General features: G+C 33.9%; 1 protein-coding gene across 2 annotated transcripts; it reads right to left on the bottom strand.

The window, feature by feature from the left end:
• LOC136982214 (major facilitator superfamily domain-containing protein 6-like) lies at positions 1 to 27332 on the bottom strand. 2 transcript variants are annotated; one of them, XM_067278649.1, is made up of 4 exons: positions 26538 to 27332; positions 21031 to 21144; positions 17070 to 18464; positions 1 to 320 (listed from the first exon to the last, which is right to left on the bottom strand). In XM_067278649.1, exons 2-4 carry the CDS (start codon positions 21101 to 21103, stop codon positions 94 to 96), a joined length of 1695 nt encoding a protein of 564 aa, XP_067134750.1. In that variant the 5' UTR covers positions 21104 to 21144; positions 26538 to 27332; the 3' UTR covers positions 1 to 93. The 2 variants fall into 2 exon arrangements, with proteins under 2 accessions (XP_067134750.1, XP_067134751.1); XM_067278650.1 differs by lacking the exon at positions 21031 to 21144 and having other exon boundaries at positions 4 to 320; positions 26531 to 27332.
• Between the last annotated feature and the right edge of the window lie 428 nt (positions 27333 to 27760).

Here is a 27760-nt window from a genome sequence, read left to right on the forward strand (position 1 = left end):
TGCATTTAGTTGTGGGAATCTACCTCATATATTTCAAGTGATTTAGATTCCAAAAAAGCAGTCAATAAATATTTAGTTTGATAGCAGAGTTATTTATGAAATTTGCTTGTAAATGTCTATTCTATAATATATTGTAAAAAATAATTTAATAAATTTTCTAAACTTACGTATATTAGATGATTTCTTGCACGTCAAAATTGCATTGATTACTACATGAAGCAAGCAACATAAAATAGCTATCAGTCCGGCCTTTCGAAATGTGTCGTGACTTCCGTTATAATCGACATTTAATCCACCCAATAAACTTCCTGCTGCAATACCTAAATATAAGAATAAATTTTCACTTTAGACACACATGCAAATTTATGTCAATATACAAAAAATGTAATAAAAATATTTTCTCTAGAAGAATTTTATACATGGGGGAAGTATACAGTTGAGAATCTGAGAAATATAAATGTTTGGTGCTCATTATTATTATTATCTTTTATTAGTTCATATTCCTTATTTGTGATTTAATTTGTACATAAAAATAAATGTTTTTTTTCCCCCTATTTTTCTCCCTGTATGTTTTTTTCCATAATAACAACTGTATATCTACTTTTGCACCCCCTGTATACAAAGAGAATTAATTATTATATAACTTTTCTTTTCTAAATAAGGTAAATGTACCAGTAGTGGACACTGCGTTAGTAGTGGACACTTTGAACTTCAAATATGAGTAATAAGGTTGTAGATTGCTTCACTGTTCAAACATACAAATCATTCAGTAGACAGAACTCTCTAGTAGTGGTAACTCACACCGACCCTTTTCTAGTCCATCATGGGATGTTTTCCCGTGCTCATTAGTGATGGTGTTCCTGCTGATGTATGAAAACAAGTGAGTCTGCTGTCCATTTCCTTAACAACTAGGTAAGTGAAATCACACTTGCTGTATTAACAGTTAGTTTCATGGAAGTTTTTTGGTGATATACTATTAATATGAGCTTCGTTGATATGTTTTAAGACCTTCCTGATAGCATTTTTATTTCCTAAGTCAATTTAATGAGATGTCCACTAATGAAACAAAAATATCATATATTTTTAGTAGTGGACAAGAGGTGGCCACAACTAGTGAAAATGAACTTTTCACTTTTAATCAGTATCAAGTCAAAAATTAAATCACCTAACATTAAGTAACATACAGTGTTGATTCAGGCATTTTTTGGTTACTCTGTCTAGTCATGGACAGGGGGTGTCCACTATTAAACTGTGAATGTCTGTTTATTGAAATTAGTGTTTCAATAATGGACAAAACATGCATTAATAGTAGAGATTCATACCAAAGTCTCCAGTAGATATATATTCTGATAAAAGGTTGTTTGCATCCTCTTCATTCAGTTCAGTTTTAAAATCATAAGCCTTAGATGCACATCCAGTATTTTTTTCCAGATCGAGAAACATGCCATCACAAAAGCGAAAGTGGTGGTCTTATGAAGAAGACAGAATCAAGGATGCAGTAAATGATGTCCATCGTGGGATTCCACTTAACACAGCTGCAAATAAACATGGAGTTCCTCCGTCAACACTCTGGAGGTTCGTGAAAGATGACACTTACAAATTTAAGAAAATGGGACCCGCTCCAACATTATCATATATTCACGATATTCATAATGACTACCACTATCGAAATGAAGGACCTGGTACTTCAAACACTGGCAATACCATTGTTGCCACAAGTACGCACAATAGCCGCAACAACAGTCAGATCTCTGAAACAGCACCTAGTCCTTTCAAAAGGTCATTTCTCTGGCCAGAACCCAGGGAAATCACTAACAAAAGGAAGAAAAAGGGAATCATGCCTTCTGTAGTTATGTCAAAAGCTTGGCAGGAATATTATGAAAATAAGGAAAAGAAGAAAATAGCAGAACTAGAACTGAAAAGGGAGAGAGCTTTGGCAAGATAGAGAAAGAAGGAAGAACAGACTGCTGAGAAAAAAAGGAAAGCTGAAGAGAAAGCTATGCAAATGAAGACTAGAAGGCAATGAAAGAAGAAAATGAGAAAGGAAGAGACATCATCAGAAGATGAAAGTTCTTGGATTCCATCGGACAGTAGTAGTACAAACGACGTTACGTTAGACGTAGAAGACACTATGGAAGACGAAGAAAAGACATTATGCAGTTTCAGGAAAATATTGAACCCCCTTCGAATGAAACTATTGGACCAAGTTCAGCAATTAGGGAATTGAAAGATACAGAAGAAAGGGGAGAAAGTATTGAAGGGACTTTAAATGGGACTCAGAGGAAGGATATGTCTGAAAGTCACAGTCGGAATACCATTAAAAAGGAAAGGGAATCAAACATCCTGCATGAGAACGATTTTGTAGTTGCCACCTTGTCTGGTAAGAAAAGAAAGTACAAATGTGTGTGCAAAGTTACCAGTTTAATCAGTGATAATGTGCGGAAGTGATTGTGTTTAATTCCATAAATAGGATAAAAAGCATATTTGCTAAAAATGAAAAAGATGTACAAATGATAAATATCTCTCATAATTTTTAGAAGAGATGGTCGCTGTCAATTCCCAAAAGGCATTGACATAGATAAATAGTTCGATAGAAATTAACAATGTAACAATATTTCCTTAAACTATGCTGGCATTAATATTTGAGTTTGCCTAAATATAACTTAAAAATAATAGTATAAAACTGGGTTCTAAGTGTTTATATCGAGTGTAACAATAATCCATTCCAGTATGTTAAAACTGGTCTCGTTTACTTCAAAATTTGTATTCGTTAAGAATAATGCAACAATAACAAAATAACAAAGTTTCTTATACTAACTTTGTAATGTTTTATATTTATGTTTCATAATACTTACTAGTTCAATTTTCATATAAACATTACAAACTATGCACATGTAATTTACATTTGTACAATTTGATATTTTAATTAATTTAATTTAGAGTTGCCATTATAATTAATACAGAGTTCTTGTTCTTTATGGTAAATATTGTCAAATTCTGTAAGTTGTGAAAAATAAAAACGATTTCATCTTGAATATAATCATTTCTATATTTCGTGTCCACTAATGATACAAATGCCTGTCCATTACTAAATATTTCAACTTTTTCAATGTCCACTACTGAAACATTTTCAACCTTACAAAATAAATTAAATTAAAATGTATTCTATGAGACCGACACAATTAAAATCCTTAGAGTGAGTGAAAGAAGATTTTGTCTAACAGACAATATAACTTTTAAGCCATAAGGCTTCCAAATAGGGCTCGTTTCAAAAAAATTTCCCTTAAAGTGTCCACTACCAGTGCGTTTATCTTATGTGTTAAGTTATAAAAGTTATTTATTGTGTATCAATAACTTTTAAAGATAAATGTGACTGGTAAAATGTAAGTTTTGTCATATTATATATAAAAGTCATATTATCTTTAAATACTATCTGTGATAACTAAAATAAATTATGGTAATTTCCTGCCTGTGATCTGCAGGAGAAATTTTTCATTGACAAAAAAAGGGGTTTGAGGATGCAACTTGCACAAATTATGACATTTATTTATTTTCTTGACATGTCAGCAATAAAATGATGCAATTTGCAAAAGCATTTAATAATTAAAAAGATCTAGGAAAGAAAGTAAGCAATTTATTCTAAAGTGGCACAACAAAAAGTTATAAAATATTTATAATGAAATTAATTTAAAATTAGTCATTCAGTCAAAGCTAGTTACTAAAATGTATTTGTATTTTAGTCCAATCAATTGCACTAACTAAAAATAACCTGATTTTATTCATGTTTACACCTAATATCTTGTGACATTAGCACTCAACAGGGCCTCATGAGAAATTTTATCAGAGGGTACAAAGTTTCTTTTGAGCCCATTATGCAGGTTAGGCTTTAATAATTGTCTGATTAAGTTTTCAATGTAGGTAGGTATTGTCTCTTGTGTTTTTTTTTTTTTTTTAAACAGCCACTAGATTACATAACCTCCATCTAGTCCAACTTTTGAATAAAAATGTTTAAATAATAACACATTGGTTTTATTATTACTTTTTGCTACAACTAAATGGTTTTTGCATGATATATATTCATGTAAAATATTTTAACCGTAAATGACATATTTATCTGGGGAAAAAGGTTTTTCCTAAATATTCTAAGCTGAAAGGTGGTCTTATAAAAGAACGGTTAATGTTACCTATGGTTCCAAGATGGTGGCTCGTCTGATTCCAGCAAGAAAACAGTGGGGACGCACGTTCTAACCTATTCTAATAATTTTGTTGGTAATAATTATGGTAATTTATTAGAATAGGTTAGGTTAGGTTAGAACGTGCGTCCCCACTGTTTCCCTTCTTCTATTTGCTGGAATCGGAGACGAGCTGCCATCTTGGAACCATAGGTAACATTAACCAAAGGAACAATTTACTGTATTTTACAGCATATAAGTAGTTGGGGATTCATTACTGAAACAGATGTTCTCTGTGATCTAGAGAGTAAGACTCAGACACTATTAATTGCAATTGATTAAGCTAAGCAAAGCTTTAAAATGTGTTTTAACAAAGATCAGACTGGAGACATTATTTACATGTCCTTTGGTTTACCAATAAAACATTACATTCTATTTGTCAGTTGAAGAGAATAGATTTGTGGAAACCTTTGTCTTTTGTGTCATTCAGACACGAATAATAAAACATCTTGTCACTATCATGCCATAATGAAAGTTAAAAGTATTTTTTAATATTGTGATAAAACTGACACAGATTATGCAGTGGCCAATCTTCACTATTTCAGTTGAAAGATTTTAACAAAATCTGTAGATTATAGACAAGAAATTATGGTACTTAATATCATAATTTACTTAAAATTCTTCAAGATCTTTCACATATTTTTGAGAAACAGAATGGCAACAAAATTGCTATGTAAGAAATTGTTGTTTAGATTATTATTTCCCCCAATATAGCTCTAATATGATAGTAAATGAATGAATATAAGTCTAAATCTAAGAAATCAATCTTTTTTTTAATTGTATAAACTTAACACATCAGGAATTTCTGTTTTTTATAATGCTCCAAAAGAAATTGTCAAGTCTGCTGTGATACATTTGAAAACTTAAACACACAAATAACTTCTATCTGTAGCTTTTCTTCACATTTCTCTGATATCTTTATAAACTGATATACCAGAAACTGCTTTAATGCTTTGAAAAGTCACTATGCAAAATAGTCAGCCATTCTAAATAATTTTATTTTCAATTATTTATTGTAAATGTGAAATACTTGCTTTGCTATTGAAATAACCTTTATTCTACAATATACAAAAGAAACTATGTAATTAATATTATATCAAGTAAAATGTATACACATAATATATTGAGAAAATGATTAGAATTTTTTAAAAATACAGTAGTCTTGCTATAGTCTGTCACATCTGATTACTGATGTGACAGACTATGCACATTAATTTTTGTGTTCCCCTTGTCAATATGACAGAGACTGATGTACTGTATGTAAGTTCGCCGAAATGGGGGGAGTTTTATTCCCAACCGTCGGGATGGCTAAGGGCTATTCGCATGTGGGTGGAGGTTTTGAGGAGGCAGAAAAACAAGCGTTTCACATAGAAACCGTTTATTTTAGTCGTAAATGCTTACATAAATTTAGCAATGGTCCTTGAGTTCAGAGCTTTAGGTGGTTTTCGGTTTCGGTCTGGTCCTAGGCTGTAGGGGCCCCGTAGCAACGTCGAGTAAAAAAGTTCGAAATTCTGAAGAGACGGTGCACAAAAGATGAACGGAAACACCACTGTTGGAGGTGAACGAACACGAAAGGTAGTCTAGAGGAAGCTCTCCTGTCCTTGACATCGGAGGCTTTATAATTTTCTCGGGATCGAATCATTGCTAATTGGTTAACTCTTCTCCTCCTCGCCTCCCAATTGGTTTCCCACTTGTCTCCAGGTGTAAATGGAGCTTCGTTAGGTCGCAGGAAAGGTCGACAAGAGAAGGTTTATCCGACACCGTCTTTTAGACTATGATCGCGTTTAATTGTTGACTACGACACCAACGCTCATTTTGATATATTTTTTTTTCTTTCAGGTTTCGTTTTGCTTTCTAAACTGCGTCTTAATTTTTAAGATTTTTCTTTCTAAATTTTCTTTACCTAAAATTTTGTTTTTCCCGTTACTCTTTATGAGCGTCGACATCAAAGTCCGGTGTCGCTGACTCGACACTTATAAAAGTTATCATTTCGCGGTTTGACTTAACAAACTCGTACATATCCCTTTTGGGGGTTTATTTCCGGGCCTCACAGGGCTCCCTACCAAAGGAAAATGTTGCTTTGGGGTTAGCAACATTTTCTCTGACAACCTCGAACGCTGACCGACGGCGTCCGGTTAGAAATATGATCTCCTGAAAACAATTGTTACTCGTTCTCTGCCTTTTTTTTTCTTTCTCGCGCGCGTTTGGTTTCGCGTTACATCGCAATATGCTGGATGGTCACATCATGCAAGCGTTCTAGAAGATCATTTGATTGATAAATTTTTCGTAACTTCTTTTACGTTCGAGCATAGAATGAGTTACATCTGATGAACTGAACAATAGTGTTTTTTGAATAACATTTTTACAACAAAAAGTTTTCTTTCGAAACATTCCTTGAACAAGAACAAATTCGTTTGTTTGTTACGTTCGCTTAACATCTCTTGATTTTCATCAAGGTACGGATTCCTTTGAGAACATTTTTTCAAATTTTGTAGACTGAGCAAGTTATATCAATTTTGAAATTTTTTTTTTTCATTTTTCTCTGCAAGCCAAAAAGGGATCTAAATTGAAGTTGTTTGATCAGTCTGTCATTCACGAGATTACCATTCCTTGTCTTCTTTTCTTTTGAGTTCTTTCTTTTTGCCAGACTCTGGGATGACGAACGAACGAATGTCTGCGCAGACGGTGGTCGTTTGTCAACCTCTACATCCTTAGCAGAACCGCTTCTTCGAGGTGTCCTCCTTTTGAACACGTGACAGTTTTCTGTCATCTTTTTCGATGCAGATTTCCGCAAATCGAGGTCACTTGAATCTGAGGGGACGTTTCCCTCGACTCTGATGCTCATTCGACACTTCATGGTTGTTTCCTTGGTTGACTTTGTTCCTTGACGGTTGTTTCGGGTGACAGATCTGACTGTTTTCTGCGCGCTTTAAATGGGAGGGTCACTTTTTCTCATTTTTCAATTGTATAAGTTGCTCAATCTATGCGGATCTATACATGAGTGTTTTTCTTTTCTCGCGACAACTTCTTTTTGAATTGAACAACGCGTTGGTGAATGACAATTTTCACATATTTCTTTTTCCGACTAAAATCAAAATTTTTTTGTTTTTTACGTTGGCACAAAGTCAAAGTTTCGCTCGCAATACAAAGTATCATTACCAGTGAATAAAAGTTACAGGTTTCAATCCCATCATCTATGAAAGAAAGAGTTTCACATTACTAGCTTAGTTCCGATTTCCGACAATTCGTTGAAAGCACACGCGTATTTTTACAAACTAACCTCCTCCTCACTGGGGATGATGACCTCTTCTGAGCGGGCGAAAGAGATCACCATTTACAATTTTCGTTAAATAATCCAATGGGAGTAGGCGGTGACGGGCGCTCGTGACGTTGGCCTCGGGATGGAGCCTCCGTGATTTCTGCGTCCGCGACCGTCGCTACGCGAGGTGGTATATAACCTGATGATTTTGGAAGAACCCAAGGGTACTCACTTACGGGTCCTCTGCTTCGAAGAGCGTAATTGTGGGGAATTTGAAAAGGGCCCACGGGTTGTTCGGATTCTGTAGCTCGTGTTGAGTCTGTCCTTTCCGGTTGGATCGAGTGTAATATGATCTCGTCCCAGGGGTCAACTAATTCCGATTGAGGTGACTCCGCGTCACTACCTAAATGTGAGTTGGAATTTCCTATTCCTGGGTTATCATCCTCTTCTAGGGTTTGCTTAAATTCTAAACGAGCTATCGCAGGTTTCATTCGATTGGCGTGCGTATGCAATTTCTTTCCGGTTTGTATGTGCTGAACGATGAAATCTACCGGGCTTGTCTCGGCAACGATCCGAAAGGGTCCCTGCCATCTGGGAGCTAATTTTCGTTTCAAACCAGAGGGGACTACTACTTCCTTTACAAAGATTCGATCTCCTACCGAAAATTTGTACGGTTTGTTTTTGCGCTGGTGATATTCGTTTCTGTCTATCGCGGCTTTTTCTGCATGTTCCTGCGCTATTTTGTGTGCTGAATTCAATCGGATTCTGAGTTCGCTCGCGAAATTTTCGCTTACGTCATAACTGAGTCTATTCGGTTCCGTAACTATATCAAATGGATATGTAGGGTCACGTCCATACATTAAATAAAACGGGGTTTCATTTGTGCTCGAATGCACGGTTGTGTTATACGCGAAAAGTGCGTAAGGGATCATTTCATCCCAATTACGTTGGTCCTTGTCAACATAATGGGTTAGAATGTCTATGAGCGTTTTATTCAGACGTTCTACCATTCCATTACACTGAGGGTGATATGCGGTCGTGAGGAGTCTTTCTATACGCAGTAAATCGCATACTTCCTTCATTACCTTAGAAACAAAATTGGATCCTCTATCAGTAAGCAGTTGTTTCGGGACAGAGTGTCTTAAAATAATTTGCGTGACGAACGCTTTCGCCACTGTTTTAGCAGTAATATCTGGCAAAGGGATCGCTTCTGCCCATCTAGAGAAATGGTCTATGAAAACCAATAAATATTTGTTGCCGTTATGGGTAACAGGGAGTGGACCCTGAATGTCTAATGCAGTACGCTCAAAAAGTCTCGATACTTTCGGAAACGTCTGCAAAGGGGCTTGATGACCTTGCAGGGGTCTTCTCCTCATCGCACATTCCTGACAACTGTCGCAGTAATTCGTAATATGTTTGTTCATTTCTGGCCAGAAAAATAGTTTTTGTAATTTCTTCCGCATCTTTTTAGCACCTAAATGTCCTGAGCTAGGAATATCGTGAAATAATTTTAAGATGTATCCTATCATTACTTGAGGAATTACTAATCTGTCCCAAACCTCATTTCTTTCAGCTATTGTCTTTCTATGGTAAAGAGTTTGATCTGCGTCTAGATAAAAGTTTGCTGCATCTAGGTTTGTTTCTTGGGAGGACGGGTCTCCCATTAATTGTTTTTTTAGTCGACTACAAAAAGAATCCTTTTGCTGTTGTTCGCTAACTTGTTCTTTACTAAAAATCGGCTGCACCTCGTCTATTTTCGTTACGGGCAAGCGGCTCAGCGCGTCAGCATTTGTATGCGCTTTGCCTGGTTTGTGTATGATCTCAAACTGATATTCCTGGAGCGCTAGGTTCCAACGACTTAGTCTCGAACTTTCATCTCTAACATTAATGAGCCATCTAAGGGGTCTATGATCCGTGATTATTTTAAACTTTTTTCCATACAAATAGGGTCTAAAGTGTTTGATTGACCAAATTACAGCTAGACATTCTTTCTCCGTGGTACTATAATTCCTTTCGGCTGGCTTGAGCAACCTACTTGCGTAAGCCACCGGAAGTTCTCCACGCTCATCTTTCTGCGACAACACCGCACCTATCGCAGTGTTTGATGCATCGGTTGCCAATATAAAGGGGCTATCAAAGTCTGGTGATCGTAGTAATGGAGCCGATATTAATATTTCTTTTAACCTTTCGAATACTGCTTCATGGTTCTCGGTCCAATGGAATTTCTCATCTTTCTTCAGTAAATCGGAAAGGGGTTTCGAAATCTTTGCGTATTGAGAAATATGTCGCCTATAGTAACCTGTCAAACCTAAAAATGCTCTAACGTCCTTCTCACTTTGTGGTCGGGGAAAATTTTTAACGCACTCTATTTTCGCTGGGTCAGGTCGGATGCCTTCTTCCGACACTTCGTGTCCCAGGAATTTTATTTGTCGTTTCAAGAAACTGCATTTTTTGGGTTTAAGTTTTATCCCTGCACTTGCCAGACGTTGAAAGACCAATTCTAAGCGCTCTAAGTGCGATTTGACGTCAGAACTAAACACTAAGATGTCATCCATATAAACCAGACAGATTTTGTGTTTTAAGCCCGTTAGTATCAAATCTGCAAGACGTTGGAAGGTTGCGGCTGCACTGCAAAGTCCCATAGCCATGCGGTTAAACTGGTAATGCCCTGACGGGGTACTGAATCCTGTCTTTTCTTTTGAGTCTGGGTCTAATGGTAACTGCCAATATCCACTTAAGGTGTCCATCGTGGAAAAATATCTTGCCTTTCCTAGTAAACTTAATGACTCTTGAACAAGGGGCAAAGGATAAGGATCTATTTTTGTAATTTTATTCAATTGGCGGTAATCTACAACCAATCTATAGCCTTGCGGCTTCTTAGCGACCAATAAGGCCGGTGCTGACCAAGGGGAGGTAGACGGTTCAACCACCCCACTTTTAATCATATTTTCTACTAAATCGTCCATTATTTCTCTTTGCGCGTAAGGGATTCTGTATGGGGCTCGACAAATAGGAGGGCTATTCCCTGTATCTATTTTATGTTCTATTAAATCACAATAGCCTAAGTCGAAATCATCTTTCGCAAACACGTGTTTATATTTATATAGTAGGTCCAATAAAGGGGTTAACTTGTCTTTTCCTATTTCGCTAAGGTTAAACAGATTTGCAAACTGAGCTCTAGTTAATTCATTTTCATTTGATCGCATCATTTCATTTCGCTCGGCCTCTTGCTGTGTTTCTTGTTCCGCTAAGACAAAAGTCCCTACTTTACTTCCCTTATTGATTTTTACAGGCCGCGTTTTTGTATTTAAAATTCTAACAGGTATTCTACCTTGCTTCCGGGTATTTACTAATGTACTCGCAACAAAGACTCCTTCTCTTTCAAAGGGTGAAGGTTCAACTACTCCTATCCGATTTGTCGTGTGTGAATGGACTTTTCCCTCTACAATAACCTCTGATCGCGGAGGAACTACGTAATTGTTTAACAATACTACATCAGCTGACGTATCGCTCTCTCTCTTGTCTGAGCTATCAGCTTTCGTGTATCTTAAATTTCGTTTCTCCTTTCGTTTTTTTCTTTGTGTGTGTCTCGTTTTTTTCCTCTTATCTACGTTTCTGTTGTTATAATTATTATCCCTATTTCTCCCATTTCTACTAGTGGTAGAATCGTCCTCTGTCGCTGCAACTTCATTTGTTTTGATTTGTTCTCGCGTTTCTTCTACCTTTCCTGTCTGCTTAGGGTTGCTAAAATTTTCTTGTAATTCAGCTGTCCCCCAAAAGGTCACGGTGTCTCCCGAGGGAAAGCTTAACGTCGCGTTTTTAACAGAAATTGTGACGTCGTATTTTTCGATGATGTCCCTGCCTAAAATTCCGTGATTTGGTTCTGTGATTTCGGGCTTTACTAAATAACAATCGTGATAAAAGACTAATCGTCCGATTCTGAATTTTAATCTAAACTTCCCGATCGTTTCTATAACGTGACCGGTAACGCTAACTAAATCTACCGTTCTCGTTTCGGCTCGCGATAGTTGTTCTATGTTGGGGAAAAGAGTTCGAGATATTAGGGTAACGGCTGCCCCTGTATCGATCGTCAACTGTACCTCTCTATCCTCGATCTCACAAATCATCGTACAGGGAGGCAAGTTTCTACCTTTCGATTCGGTTATTCCCGCTAATGGAGTTTGAATTAGGCCTTCTAGTGGCCGTTCTATTTCGCGATTGCGTTCTCGAAATTGTACCGAGGTGACTCTATCTAAATCTCGCGATTGTTTATTTTCTGACGAGTTGCGTTCTGGTGCGGGTAATGCTAAATATCTAGAGGGGGTCGCGTTGGATGGCGTTCGTTCGGTATCAAAACCACCTGTACCACCCTGACCGTAACGCGGTGGACAAAAGGAAAAGGGCGCAAAGTTCCCGCTACATCCGGGTTCAAATTGCCCAAATCGTGCCTGAAAAAAGGGTATCTGTCCTAACTGATTGATTGGAAAGGGGTTCGGCACGTTTCGCACGGGGACTACCCATTCAGGAGCGTCACGCTTCGCTCCCCATCTTCCCTGATACGGTGGAGGGACCTTTCCTCCGTACCATTCGGGTGGTGATGGGACGTACTCCCACGGATTCCGATTCGACGAAAAATTTTGTAGGTATTGATCTCTGTTCCCTCTCCACGGGGGATTTGGGCCTTGTTCCTGGTACTGATTATAAAAAGGGTATCGCGCGCGGAATTGTCTTTGCGGGAAGGCGGGCTGTGATCGCGGGGAAAATTGTTGCTGTGGACGACGCTGCGGACTTGGGGGATAACGCGGCTTTCGCTTCTCATTGTTCGCCCTTTCAGCTTCTCGGTTTCGATTTGGTTGCGAAGGTTCATCTCGTCGGAAGGCGTTTGTTTGCTTTGGCGCTGGCTGTTGATCTAATTTTCTCCCAAATGTTGCTAGTTGTTTCGATAGTTGCGCAATTTTTGTGTCGAGAGCCGAATCTCTCCGCGAATTGGTCTCCTCCGACTCAGCGTCGCAATTCTCTTCGGTATCGCCTACGCTGGCGACTAAACTCCGTGTTTTTCCTGTCAGTTGATCTATTGTCTCCTCGCGGATCGCTACTTTTAATGCTTCCGCGAAGGTCGCTGGATCATGCCCCATTACCTGTCTTTTTAATCTATCTGTTAGGCCATGTAAGAATTGGACACGCAGTTTTTCGTCCAATTCTCGCTGTTGACAGCGTTTGATAACTGCTTGTTCCTGTTCGGTTGCACCTGTGTGATCTATGGCCGTTGCGCTGGCGAGAGTCTGCAGGCGAACCGCGAACTCCTGCACCTTTTCATCTCTCTTTTGGGTACACGCGTGAAATTTCTGAACCCTAATCGAGTAAGGCTCTTGATCAAATCGAGTGATCATCAAGCGTTTGAATTGCGCAAAGTCTGTCACGCACTTCATATTTAAATCTCGCCATGCGAAGTCTCTAGCTACACCTGCGAGTTTGCACTTCGCAATACTCAAGCACTGTCTCGGCGTCCATCCCGCTAGGCTCGCGATCTCTTCCAGCGTGTCGAAAAAGTCCATGACACGTCCAACTTCTCCCGAAAACGTTGGGATCATACCTCCAAAGGTGGAGATGGATGGAAGAGTCCCGCTTCCGTCACGAGGCCGCGCCGCACTTGCTTCTGCCTCCATTTTTCTCACCCACGTATTTTGGCCACAATGCCTTCGTCGGCGTACTTACTAAATTCGTGGGACTTAAAATATCCCACTTCTGACACCACTGTAAGTTCGCCGAAATGGGGGGGGAGTTTTATTCCCAACCGTCGGGATGGCTAAGGGCTATTCGCATGTGGGTGGCGGTTTTGAGGAGGCAGAAAAACAAGCGTTTCACATAGAAACCGTTTATTTTAGTCGTAAATGCTTACATAAATTTAGCAATGGTCCTTGAGTTCAGAGCTTTAGGTTGTTTTCGGTTTCGGTCTGGTCCTACGCTGTAGGGGCCCCGTAGCAACGTCGAGTAAAAAGTTCGAAATTCTGAAGAGACGGTGCACAAAAGATGAACGGAAACACCACTGTTGGAGGTGAACGAACACGAACAGGTAGTCTAGAGGAAGCTCTTCTGTCCTTGACATCGGAGGCTTTATAATTTTCTCGGGATCGAATCATCGCTAATTGGTTAACTCTTCTCCTCCTCGCTTCCCAATTGGTTTCCCACCTGTCTCCAGGTGTAAATGGAGCTTCGTTAGGTCGCAGGAAAGGTCGACAAAAGAAGGTTTATCCGACACCGTCTTTTAGACTATGATCGCGTTTAATTGTTGACTACGACACCAACGCTCATTTTGATATATTTTTTTTTCTTTCAGGTTTCGTTTTGCTTTCTAAACTGCGTCTTAATTTTTAAGATTTTTCTTTCTAAATTTTCTTTACCTAAAATTTTGTTTTTCCCGTTACTCTTTATGAGCGTCGACATCAAAGTCCGGTGTCGCTGACTCGACACTTATAAAAGTTATCATTTCGCGGTTTGACTTAACAAACTTGTACATATCCCTTTTGGGAGTTTATTTCCGGGCCTCACATGTACATGTATACTGCCAGTCACCAGTTGTTTATGACTGTTTTGCTGATCGCATGACCAATAATCATGATTAATACAAACTAACCTATAAACCAAGTGCATTTTTTTACTGTATAGTTCGTACAGTAGAATCTTCTTTTAACAGATCACTTGGACTGCTGAAAATCATCTATTATTGTGAGAATCCATTATATTGCAAACAGACTTCCTCCACATCCAAGAAAATTTAACCTTATACATATAAAAAATACCTGTACTTGAAATTATGGCAGAGTCCCAGAAACTCGATTAACAATAACTCTACATTCTGTAAAACTTGTGTCGTTCAATTGTAAAAAAAAAATAATAATATATGTAATCTATTTTGTTGATTTTTCCAGTAGATGGTAGAAATTAGATTACATATTAATCAAATTGAAGACAAGTCTGCCCAAGAGGGACCACCATTTATTTTGCGTTTCAGACTAAAAATATACACATATGGCGACAGGCCTTCCTTTTTAGGCTTCATGTCGCCAGTAGTAAAGTCCTTTAAAGAAAACACAAACATCCGGTTAAAACTAAAAGGAGTCGGTGACATACAGACGTCTTACTCTTCAACCATCCGGCCAATGGGTGTTTCCGCTTTTTATCTGCTGGAACAGGTGCTGTAAAATGCAAATTTTGAAGCTGCACCCTGGCGACGGTACTTTAAAATTTCTTTTTGTTGATTTTTCCGTCCGATGGCAAGATTATTATTAATCAAATTGAAGACAAGTCTGCCTAAGAGGGACCACCATTTATTTTGCATTTCAGACTAAAAACATACACAGAATAATCTCGCTATCGGACGGAAAAATCAACAAAAAGAAATTTTAAAGTACCGTCGCCAGGGTGCAGCTTCAAAATTTGCATTTTACAGCACCTGTTCCAGCAGATAAAAAGCGGAAACACCCATTGGCCGGATGGTTGAAGAGTAAGACGTCTGTATGTCACCGACTCCTTTTAGTTTTAACCGGATGTTTGTGTTTTCTTTAAAGGACTTTACTACTGGCGACATGAAGCCTAAAAAGGAAGGCCTGTCGCCATATGTGTATATTTTTAGTCTGAAACGCAAAATAAATGGTGGTCCCTCTTGGGCAGACTTGTCTTCAATTTGATTAATATGTAATCTAATTTCTACCTCTATAACTTAACACTAGGATCAAATAACTTATCATTATTCACTGGTGATACTTGATAACAGCATCAGTTCTACATATTAACAATATAACCCTTTTTCCAAGGTGCCACTATAAAATTTCACTAGGACATAAATTGAAAATAGCCACCAAATACCAATATTTTTTTTTAAATTAAAATTTAACTACAAATAGAAATATCACTATTGTTGTTTAGTTAATACATTTATGAATTTACACATATAACACCTTTGCAAAAATTCCACCGTGAAATAACGATATCTTCTAGTTTAATTACCAGTATCAATATAAATGCCGCCATAAGATTTAATTTTGATTTATATGTTCCAAATTTTAAAATTTAATGTATATAAAAAACATTTGATTTTAAGCATTCCGTTTTTGGAATATAATTGGTTTAAGAACCTGAAGCAGACCTTGGGTAAGGTTGAAAGCATTAATTCGATATTGTGTTAAATGCTACGTTACCGGAATTAAAGGTTATGTAATGGAATTCCATTGTTTAGACCAGCATCATTGGTATGCAATAAAACTCGTCATTTTTGTAGCTCAGCACTTTCTCGGTCCACATTAAATCGAGTTTGTGGAACTCTACTGTATTCAGTCTCTTGAGATCTTTAATAAACATTGAAAGAACACAAAGTTTACAATAAATGGGGCTAGAAAAAATGTTATTCTGAGTTACAGATCTGCTAAAAGATAGTAAAATTACATTGATTTGGAAGAACCTGGGAAAAAATCCATTAAAATAAGATTCTACTATACATACATATAAAATCCAGTAATCTGACAATCTGCTGTAATCCAAAATCTACTAGTTCATATACAGGTATCCCTCGATTAACCTGGTTAATTAATCCCTCAATGCTACCACATATATCAACATAAATACTGTATTTGATTAACACAATTTTAAGTAAAGATGGTTATTAAAGCCACATTAATTAATTAAAACTTCTGCTATGTGTATAAAAGGATTGCTGCAATTAATTTCGGATGTTAATCAAATCCCACATTCAAAAAGGGATACCTGTATATGTCAGATTACAGAGACTACTGCATTTCAAATATATAAACATAAATTTTACTTTCTAAATTTTAATAAGAAGTAAAAGTAAAATTATTTTTAAGGAAACATCTTATATAGATATTACAATCATATTCTAGAATTAAAAATATACATGATGATATTAGTGTCATTATTTTTACAATATAAATTCAATTTATTTTCAGATGTATTAAAGAAAAACCATAAAAGTAATTCTTTATTGATGGGCACTCTAAATACTGTATTTGGCATCCCTCAAAAATACATGAAAGACTACTTTTAATATTTAAAGAATTCAGTCCAATAAAACTTAACTGTTTTATAATTGATATATTTGAGCATGAATTCTTATTAATGTTCCAAAATTTCAATGTCCAAATAAGACTAGAAAAAATGAATATCAGATAATTCTAAATAAGTGAAAACTCAATTATCCAAAGTTGATAGGACTGGGTCTTTCAGATAATCCGGAAACTCTGTGCTTTGGGTACAGCATCAAGCAATGTGCATTTAAAGTTTCACAAACAATAAATACTGTAATGTAATTATTGTATATGAAAGTAAATTACTTTACTCAAAATCTAATGTAATGTTACGTAGTTGATCTACAGTACTTTCAATTGGCAAATGATAAAGCAATTTCTAGTGGCATGAAGAATTTATTGTTTGTACAATGCTACACACTCTGGTTTCTTTTTATTTTCAAAAAACTGTTTTGGATAATTGATTTCTGGCAATACAAATAACTAATATAAAAAATTTAAAGTTTTGAAAAATTTTTGAGAATCCAAAAAACTTACCTAAACCTTCAAATATTCCTCCTAATATTCCTTGCATTGTTGCTTCCGTTCCTACCGGTGCCATCACGTTTGCGTAAGAGGTCATTGCAGTATAAAATATACCAAATGTTGGTCCTTGTAGCAATTCTACTGGTAGAACCAACCACGGATCATTAATAACAGAATACAATAAATAGCGTATTGAAAAAGTAAATAAAGTAAGACTGATGGTGTTTACATAACCTAACTTTTTTATGATTTCTCCTGCAAAGAAGAAAAATGGCAGTTCTCCAAGGAAGCTTTGTACACCTAAAGCTAAACCCATTATTAACTGATTAGCTTTTAAATCCGTCATGTACCAAAAAAAATATGACCACTGAAGGCCCGTAAGAGCACCGATAATGAAAACAGTTGTTATAAAAATAACTATACGAATCTGGGAAAATAGCATGCATACATTTTTGAAAGAGGTTTCAGAAAATTTAGCATTTTTAATATTAGAATCTATTAGAATAATTAAATCCAAAACTACAAGTGCAATGAGCATATGAAAACTGGCAGAATAATTTTTATGTGGCGAATCTCCTGTTATGAGATCATTTAAAAGACCTGTAAATAAACTAAACACACCCCATCCTATAGTGCCCCACAACCTTTGTTTTCCATAGAGATCGTTCCTTTCATCTAGTAATTCGTAGCAAGCTGCATCAGATAATGATGTTATTACACCCGAGGAAACCCAGGAAACACTAATAAAGGTAAAAAATAACCAAAACTGTGGAGTTTTATAAATAACTTCTTCATTATTGATGCAATTTTTAAATGATATATTGCATTTCATACTGCAATAAAATTGTTGTTCATCAAAGCATATTGGATTTACTGATGTACTTCTCCATGCTGCTTCTGTAATAACAAAAGCGTTGGAAATATTTTCAATGCTTACTGAATACTGTAAACGTTCTTGTTTGCACAAAGCAAAGTCCAATAATGTAAAATTTTCAAATTTTTGTATTCTTGTTTTATTTTTTAAGTAGTTACAAGGTTGACAGGACATGCTGCATTCTGCATAATTAGTCTGCAATGCAGAATGGAAGCACGACAAATTATATTTATCATCTAAAGTGAAATAGGAAGAGACCGTATTGCAAAACAGCAAAATATTTAAATTTGTTTCTTCGTTTTTAATAAAAAGTTTTGGTATATAATACATACAATGATAAGATAATGTTAATGTTATAATAAATAATATCAACATAAGTTTTAACTTTTGTAGATGATCGGCAACACTACCAAAGAATGGTTTTGCTGCTAGCGTAATAAAAGGAAGAATAGTAAATATCACTCCTACCGCCGAAGCTGAAATTTGCTGTTGTCCGGCTATCACAGATAGAAATGGTAATATTCCAGCTTCAGCTATAAAAGAAAATTTTAAAACTATAAATGTAAAAAAAGCAAAAATATTTTGTTATAAAATTTCACTTATTTTTTCGCTCTTAAACTATGAATATTTTTTTTATTAAAATTTTTCCCGTTATTTAATTACTGGCAATAATGAATACAGTAAACTTTCAATTTAACAAACTGCATAATTCATTCATTTTGACTAACAAGTAATGAATAGAAGGGAGTATGTGGTATATTAACAGGAAACTGATTCATCTGCTATTTAAGCTTGACAGCAGGATGGCTGAGTGGATAAGGTATCAGCCCACTGATCTGGGGGACCCAAAATAAATCCAAATTGATTGAAAAAAAGTATTTTTCCACAGTGGTCTGTCATGGATATGTCAGTTCCTATTCTTTACCACCTAGCTGCCCTCCATTATGGGGCTGATCAGAACAGAGGATTAAAAAATCTGTTCAAGTTCATCAATTTGAGTTTACTCCATGTTGGCACTGGAACATATTCTGTTAGAATCAAGAGATTCCATGTATTCCACAAGTCCCAACTCTTTGTCTCATGTTTGTGTGTTATTTTCACACAGAATACAATGAAACAGTGTTTTTCTATGATTTCTGAATTATTTATTTATTAAATAATTTCTTAATCTTCACAATTTAAAATGATATCAACTGTCATTTCATTGATAACATTCAATGTCATGGACTTTTGGCATTAACTCCCACTTGCTTCTACTAGTCCATTAAATTGAGTGTTTGCTGTATTTCCAATACATTTTAAAATAAATATTAACCAAATAGCTCTGGATAGTAATCCTATAACTAAACTATAACTTTAGTTGTTTAAATTAATACACAATATAATTTAAAAATACAGTTAGACAGCTGTACCATCTTATATTAAATTTAATTCTCAACTCTGAATCTGAATGTGAGATGAAATGTCTCAAAATATTTCATCTGTATATACTTCTTAAACCCTAAAAACAAACACTAAGATTCCTTGTTGCATTTATCCAGTATAAACTAATTAATCCAGCTCACTCCACTTAAATTGACCATTTTAAACACACACTGCAAGCTTAGCAATGATACATGTCAATTGTAATCCCACCAAGTATGAGGTTTGTTTGATGATTCAACTCATTTGCCTGAAAGGACAAACTGCCACTGAAATTAATTGGCAACTTGTTTCCATTTATGGCAAAGATATTATAAACAGGCAAAACATAAAATGGTATCCTATTGCCCGATAGCTCCCATCTCCACACTGTCACACAAGAGTTGTCACAGACATTCAAATGAAAAGTTTTGAAATATCCATTGCACAGTTCATATATCACACAAAGCAATCATCACTTCTTAAGTTGATGGAACATCTCTCTGAAAAGAAGTTTGATAACAACAACAAGGTTCAAGATGTGGCAATGACATGGTTATGCTAGCAAGTAGGAGATTTCTACGACGTCGGCATCAAGAAACTCATTTCCAGGCTCATCAAACACATTGAGGTTGATGGCAACTATGTTGAAAAATAAATAAAAATATGTTCTAAAAATCAATCAATCTAAAATTAAAATGCTTTAAAAATATTTTTGGACTTCATATCTTTAGTTTATGAATATGCATTGTATTCCTGATTAAAGTTCATTTACATATATATAAAGCTCAATGCCATCAATGCAAATTTTTCAAATGTTTTCAGAACCATCTGTCAATTCAATTGATAATTAAAATATGATAAGATGATTATGTATAATTATTATTATATCTGTAATATATGTAATCATCTTATAGAGTATTATTTGTGATGATAATATATTATTTTATACATATATATATATATAAAAAATATGGTAAATTCTTTCAAAAGAATGTGAATGACAAAATAATGTAATTATAAAAACAAAATTTATTCTACTTAATATTTTTGAGTGCTCTTGTACCCAGCATCAGGTTACCTATCTCAGATTAACTACTACTTATATATTGTTTCCTATAGTGGAAAAATGTACAGATCATTAAATCTGAACAGTGTAATCCAATGATGAGTACAAATGCTTTAAAATTTACAGAGTAAAAGCTTTTTTTTTGTTTCTGAAAGCAGTTTATGTGATTTTTGTTTGTATTTAACATGAAAGGAATCATGGATTGACTTCTTTAACTCTTTTTGTCTTGCTGGCATTAAGAAGGCCATTTTTTCTGAATTTTTGGCCAGGCTCACAACAAAGCCAACCATAAAAATTTCTGAGACTAACCCATATTTTAACCATGTCTCCCAGAATATCAATGTGATGATTTTAATGTCTTAAACATATATTTGTTTATCACATTTACTAATGAAAAAGATTTGTCATATCTATAACATATATTTATATATGTTATAGATATGACATTGTTATAGATATGACATTATCTATAACATTTATCATATTTGATGAAATTTATATATATAACATTTATCATAAAATCTGATAAATGTTATATATCTATAACATTTATCAGATTTTAATAATATAAATCAATTAATTATGCAAAATTAAATAATTTCTGTTAAATTGCAGAAAATGTTTCTTACCTCCGTAATATAAAAAATAGTGTAGCTTTATGAAAAGCAAATTCTTGTTAATGTTTTGATTAAAAATCTTCATGATTTACATAAAGAAAACCTTTTAATACAGGAAAAGTTTTACTAAAAATATTTTAAAAAATCATATTTTATCAATAATTTAAAAATTGGATATAAAAATAAATAGAAATCATTATTTCTGGTACATCTTGAAGTGAAAAAGATTTACCATTTTTATCTGAACTTAAATCAAATACAGTGGAACCTCGGTTAATGACCAAATCGGTTAACTTTTATTTCGCAAAAATTTTCTCTCGGATAACGCGAACGTAACGGATTTTTGTGTCAAAATTAGAGGTAGACGATGCAGACGTGAAGGAGTACATAAATGAACATCAAAATGAACTAACCACAGAAGAGCTGGTTGCCTTGCAGGAAGAACAAGTGAAAGTCTTACAAGAGGAGCATTTGTCAGAGGAAGAAATCACCAGTGCTGAGATCAAGGAAATTTGCAAAAAATGGAATGATGTGCAGGAATTTATTGAGAAATTCCATTTTAGAGAAATTTTGATTAAAAGAGTAAGACAATCAACTTTAGACCACTTTCTTGTTCCTTATCAAAAGAGACCTCGACTTGAAGAATCTCCTAATGCAGTGCTACCCGATACTTTTATGGAGGGGGATTCCCCTTCCAAGCATTAAGCTCCATACACTTCCACTCCTCTGCCACCAACTACAACCAACGGAGGCATGTATACAGTGCTATTTTATTAAATGAAATATACATATTTGTTACTGTAATGATAGATACTACATTTTCCTATATTTTCAAAAAAAACCCATTTTACAAATAAAATTACAAAACTTCCAGAAGCTAGAACAATAAATTGTATTTGCATTAATTTTTATGGGAAAACTTGCTCCGGTTAACGAACAATTTGGTTAATGAACAGAATCACGGAACGGATTACATTCGTCGACTGAGGTTCCACAGTATTGCTTATTATATATTTAAAACTTATTTTACAAAAAATAAAGTAATAATTTTAAAGATAAATGACAAACTACTTTTACAGTTTAAATAAAAATGTTTGATACTTCTATTTTATATACTTATTTTTATTTATTAAAGTGTATACAAATAAATATTTGGATTCAAAATATTTTACCAAATTTACTGGTAAAAACTAATTTAATATTTTTTAACTGGTAAATATTGCAGATAATTTGATATCAGCATATTTATTATATGCATGTTTTTGTCTGATTACCAGTAAACTGTTTATCAGTGGTAATGCAACCCTAGTTGGTCAAGTCACTATACACTGCTTCATTACCATTAAGTCTATCTTGCTTCCAACACCAGAATGGTGACCAAACTAAGATCATCTTATCCAATAAGTAAAATCTTTTGTTAAGAATGGCAGACACACTCCTAATAACTATGCTAAATCATCTCAATATAAAGAAAACATGTAATGACCTTGATCAACGGGTCAAACAAGGAATGTTCCTTGTTTTCGAGGCCAAGTTGGTCCCAATTGCAACTAGTGCCATTTGGTGAGAGCACTGATCCAACGTTGAATCATCGTATGAAACTTCTTGCATAAGTATGATGCCCATTTTTATAGCTTGTGCCCCCCTTTTGTATAGTCTGTGGGCACCACTGTACAAAGATAAAGCCTATGAATTGTGAAGCGAGTAACAATTTAGTCATTTTGAACTTTAAGTCACAAGCAGAAAAAACTAACATAACATAAAAATGGACGGATAGAGCAAGAACAAAACTTTTGAACCATTTTGAATTAAATTTTTATAGAACCATTTTGAATAAAGTGAAAAAAAAAAAGTTAGGATTTCACTTTACCTGAATAACCTGCAATCTTTCCAATGCAGACTTGATAAAAAAAGAAATTTTAGTTTTTAAATTAGTTAGTATTTATTATTTCTCTATTGCTTAGAAAATGAAGTAAACAAAAATAAATTTTGCTAGTTATTTCACCAGGATGTCATTAAATATAGCTTAAAAAAATCATGTCTTTAAAGCCAGAGCAGTTGAGGAGGAGCTGGGATTTTCCCCCAGGCCTAGAGAAAACTTAGGGTTTGTAGCAGTTTTAACCCTATAAATTAGTATTATTTTTATTAATAAAACATAAAATATTTGAAACTTTTCAATTAGTAAAGAAACATTCTACATATTTCATTTGTTCAAAAAAAAAAAACCGAGCCAAAGAGATCCACTAAGGCCATGGTTCCCAATTAATAGTGTGCATACCTGGGGGTACGCAAAATTGCATGAAGGGATACGCGTGACAATCTAAAATCGGTCAATTTAAAATTTAAATGCACGAGATGAAGCAATCAAACAAACAATGGGTGGACCATCAAAAATTCGGCAATTTACAACATGATGTCGAATGCACAAATTCGTTTATTTATAACTAAAAATATTCTCGAAATTTCATTTAAAAAAATGCATTTGTGACAATACCTAAATGAAATTCTTACACAAGAAACAAAAATTGTACAATTAACATAATTTGTGTTCGCAAAAATAATTTTGAAAATTTTTGTCGCTGCTATTTCTCGCGTGTGACAATGCGTCTTCTCGCAGAGTATAACGAGACTTCACTGAGTTTAATAATTAATTGTGACATCTCGCTTCTAAATCGGGCTTGAATCGATCTTTTTCTTGAAATAATAAAAAATTATTGGGAGAAAAGATGCTCACAATCGACGATAGCGATTACTGCAAGCATGTTTTTTCCCCAAATTTTTCCTACCCGAAAGGGGTACACGAGTTTGAGCTCTTTCTTGAAGTGGTACGCAGGAAAAACTAATTGGGAACCACTGCACTAAGGCAATGAGAGATCTACTCTATCCCTACATCCTATACAGGCACTCAGCAGCCCTATTTAAAGCTAAATATTGTAAATTTGGCTTTATGTAACAAAAAGTAGTACTTTGATTTATGGAATACTGATAAGTACTGTACATAAATCTTAAATGGGATATACCAGGAAATCATAGTAATAAATTGAAAAAAGGATAAAAGATCCTCTGGTGAAACATTTCTGCATTTATTTATTATTTATTCCAATATTAATAGCAAAGTCACAAAGACTATAAATGTATAATGGAATATATTGTTCTGTTCATAGTAACAGAACAAGCTATTCCACTGAAATTATACTATAACAGCAAATAATAAATATACACCTTATCACGTGGAAGAGGAATGTGGAATATATAGTGATTTGGTGTAATTGAGCTTGAATGAAGGGGCAAAAATTTCTTTACAGAATATCAAAGTATGGAAATTAAATTTTAAAGAGAATGTTTTAAAATGTGACATATTGTGTTAAAAAAGCATGTATGATGCTGGCTAATGATAAATGCAAACAAAACAATACTTTAAAGTATCCCATTCCTAAGGTGTGATATTTATAGGCAGCTCCAATCTTTCAATTTGCTTATAGAGTAGTTTTCTTTTGATATTATTTAACCTGTGGCTGCTTGGACTGCTTGGGAGACTAATCACTTGTTCAAAAAAATCAGATAAACTGTTGTTTTTGTCATTTTTTTCTATGTAAGTTTTTACCTAGTTGGGTAATTATTTTGTTTGTTTCGGATAGTTCTCCCATGTAGTTCTTTAAGTTTTGTATTTTTTTTTTTGGTTTTGATTTGAATTTAAGTTCAGAATGATTGATTTATTAATAATTTATGAATTTTTGTGATTTATTATTTTAATTGATGTATATATTTGTGGAATATGTTATATGATTTTGTAACACTGTGTATACTTGTGTTTTTGGTTTCTTTTTGTTTTATCCCTGCATCAGGGTCTTTGTACCAGTTATGCTAAATAAAATAAATAAATTTTCTTTTGAAAAATAAAAGCAGAATATATTTGCAATTTGTTTTTTGTTTATTTTTAATTTGATTACCAATTGGTAATCAAGTGTAAATAACATCTTACATAAATAATTTGGCCCTGAGAAAAGAGGATCAGTAAGGCATTTAAATTCAGGTTCCAGACAATTTAGTATTTTGTGTTTATAAATAAAAATAATATCACCAACAAAAATTTGACTTTTAATTATATATTAAAATAAGATTTTATTTTATATATATCTATTTGACTTTTAGAGAGAAGTGGATATACCACATTTCGGCTGGCCGAGGCCCCATTTCCTCCCTCTAACTCCTAAAATAGTCCAGCGGTGGCCAATTGGATAAAACCACCGATCGGGTTGCAAGTTTGCACTCGATCAATGGACCGACTGAATGGAGATTTACTTCGAGCGTCTAACATCTAAATAGGGGCAGTCTCCCACGAGAAATCCTCTGGGAGGCACCCTCTTTTAGCAGATCACCCCAGTGTTGCTTTATCCGATCAAATAAAAACAACTTCCTATAAAAATTGTATTTTTATATTGTAATAATCTGGTAGCTACTCTTAAAAATTAACTCATATTTAAAAAATAATGAATAAATATAATTAATAAATAGCTTCTAATACTGAAAAACCATATGATAGTAAAAGAAATTAAGTTAACAATGCATCTATCATTATTAAAAATATTAAACTTACTTGAAAGAGTCAGGGATAAATGCTTTCAAAGTATTTCCTTTTCAGATCCAGTTCAAAAAAACCAGTTCTAGATCTGAAAAGGAAGTAAAGTGCTTTGTAAGCATTTATCAATATTTAATCCCTCCCCTCCTTTAAGTAAGTCTGATATTTTTAAATAAGTTAGGTTATTAATTTTGTTGTTTGCTTAGCCACATATAAAATTAATGCAATCATCTCCCAAATTCTGAAAAGGTCAATACAAAAATGGACATAAAAATTTTATTCTTGCAAAACTGGGAGAGGGAAAAAGTCAGTTTTTATAATATTTTTGTTTTTTATTTAAAATAATATCAAAAATGTCACCATTTAGTACTAAATATAATTTCCTGCTATGTCAGAGAGGTAATTAATTTCCTTCTACACACGACACCTAAATTTTTTTACGTAAGAATCTATAATATATGGATAACTGTGCAATAAAAAAAGTCAGTTTTTTTAATCATTAATCAAGTGTTACTAACCTATGTAAATAATATATTTTTGATCTGAAATAATCAATTTTATCTTCTGTTCATGATAGTTCACTCATAATAAATATACAGATAACAGTTACCTTCAAATATTACCAAGTTGCATAATATACATGATTAATTTTGGTACAACAGACGATTCATTAATTTTTTGATCTATCTTTTTAGTTTTGAAAAATGTCTCTAAGATAGAGTTTTTAGAGATTTGTATTCTAGTTTTGCTTTTAATAAAATATTAAGAATGTCAACATTTAACACATAATGTAAATTTAATATTAAATCTAGTTTTATTACGATTTTATTGTATTTTAATAAAAAATTTAAATTCTATAAAAATACTGTTGACCGATTCAAAAATTACGCCAAAATGCAAAAAATATTTTTAAAGAATTAACTTTTAACATACCACTTACAAGTAATCAATGATTAAAACTATCAAAATGTTTCTTCTTGACGTCTGGTGTGTAAATGATAAATTACTTGAAGTTCTAACGGTGACCTTCGTGACATTGATTAACATTAACATATATAATTACAATATCCTGCAGCTAATACATTTATATTTTAAATACTTCACACTGTAGTAACTTATACTTGAAATATTGTAAAATGATTACGTGTTATTGTTATATGATAATTAGACTCTTCTACAACATGATCTAAAATGCATATATTATAAAAGACAAGGCAAAAAACATTAAATTTAAAACCATGTTGCACTTTGTATCATGTGACCTGTTGTTTATGAATTCAATGTACAGTACAGTACTGTTTACATAACACTTTAAACAAGAAAAATAATTGATTTAGAAATAGTTTCTAGATAGGAAAAGAATGTTATTAAGAAAAAAAATACATGATAAGCATTTTCAATAGTAAATTGAAAGAGAAATATTTCTAGTTTTAAAATAAAATTTCAAAACAAACTTTTGTTGTAATTACAGTTAAAGATACACAAATATAATCTGACTGTTTAACATAAATTATTGTTTCTTATTTACTAAAGTTGGATATCTAATTTGATCATCGTTAAAGTAGCCTACTCAAAGTCATTTGTAGAAATATATAGTGCCTGAAACTCAACCAAATTTAGTTAAAATACTCTTTGGAACATATGAAAGAATTTCCATGCAAAAAAAAAAGTTTTTTAATTTACCAACAGGGAGAATTTGCAGAGAGAAAATATCAATGGTGTAATTTCAGAGTTGAAAAGTTTTCATCACATAGCTCATTTGATTTACATTTAATATTCTGAGCTATCCTTTATGTCGGTGTTTTCAATCTTCCTCTCATTGCAGACAGGTAAAATTATGGAATTTTACACGGACCAAATAATTTCATGTGAATATAAATTATGCTTATCTAGAGTTACCATACATAACAAAGTACATATGATAATTCTAGATTACTGCTTTTTATTTTATTTTATTAAAAGGTCATCTCTGCAATGGAAGACTTGCTCCTGGTAATTTGACATGGCAAAAATCAAGACATTTTAGTCTTTTCTACGTATTGTATTTTTTAAATCTACATTACTATTTAAATGTTACCTGTAATCAACTGTGTCAGCTTAAGTAGTCAAATATTTTTCTGCAGACTAGTGAAACTTTTATAGACCAGTGTTTGAAAAAACACT

Source organism: Centruroides vittatus, unplaced genomic scaffold, assembly GCF_030686945.1.
Source record: "Centruroides vittatus isolate TY-2023 unplaced genomic scaffold, ASM3068694v2 contig_817, whole genome shotgun sequence".
Taxonomy (NCBI): domain Eukaryota; kingdom Metazoa; phylum Arthropoda; class Arachnida; order Scorpiones; family Buthidae; genus Centruroides; species Centruroides vittatus.

What these genes read in the sequence shown, in the direction of transcription:
- LOC136982214 (XM_067278649.1), bottom strand. Translation starts at nt 21,103, where the DNA reads ATGAAGATTTTTAATCAAAACATTAACAAGAATTTGCTTTTCATAAAG. An exon ending in CTATTTTTTATATTACGGAG is followed by an intron (nt 18,465 to 21,030) that starts GTAAGAAACATT and finishes TTTCTTTTATAG; the next exon opens with CTGAAGCTGGAATATTACCA. An exon ending in AGGAATATTTGAAGGTTTAG is followed by an intron (nt 321 to 17,069) that starts GTAAGTTTTTTG and finishes TCTTATATTTAG; the next exon opens with GTATTGCAGCAGGAAGTTTA.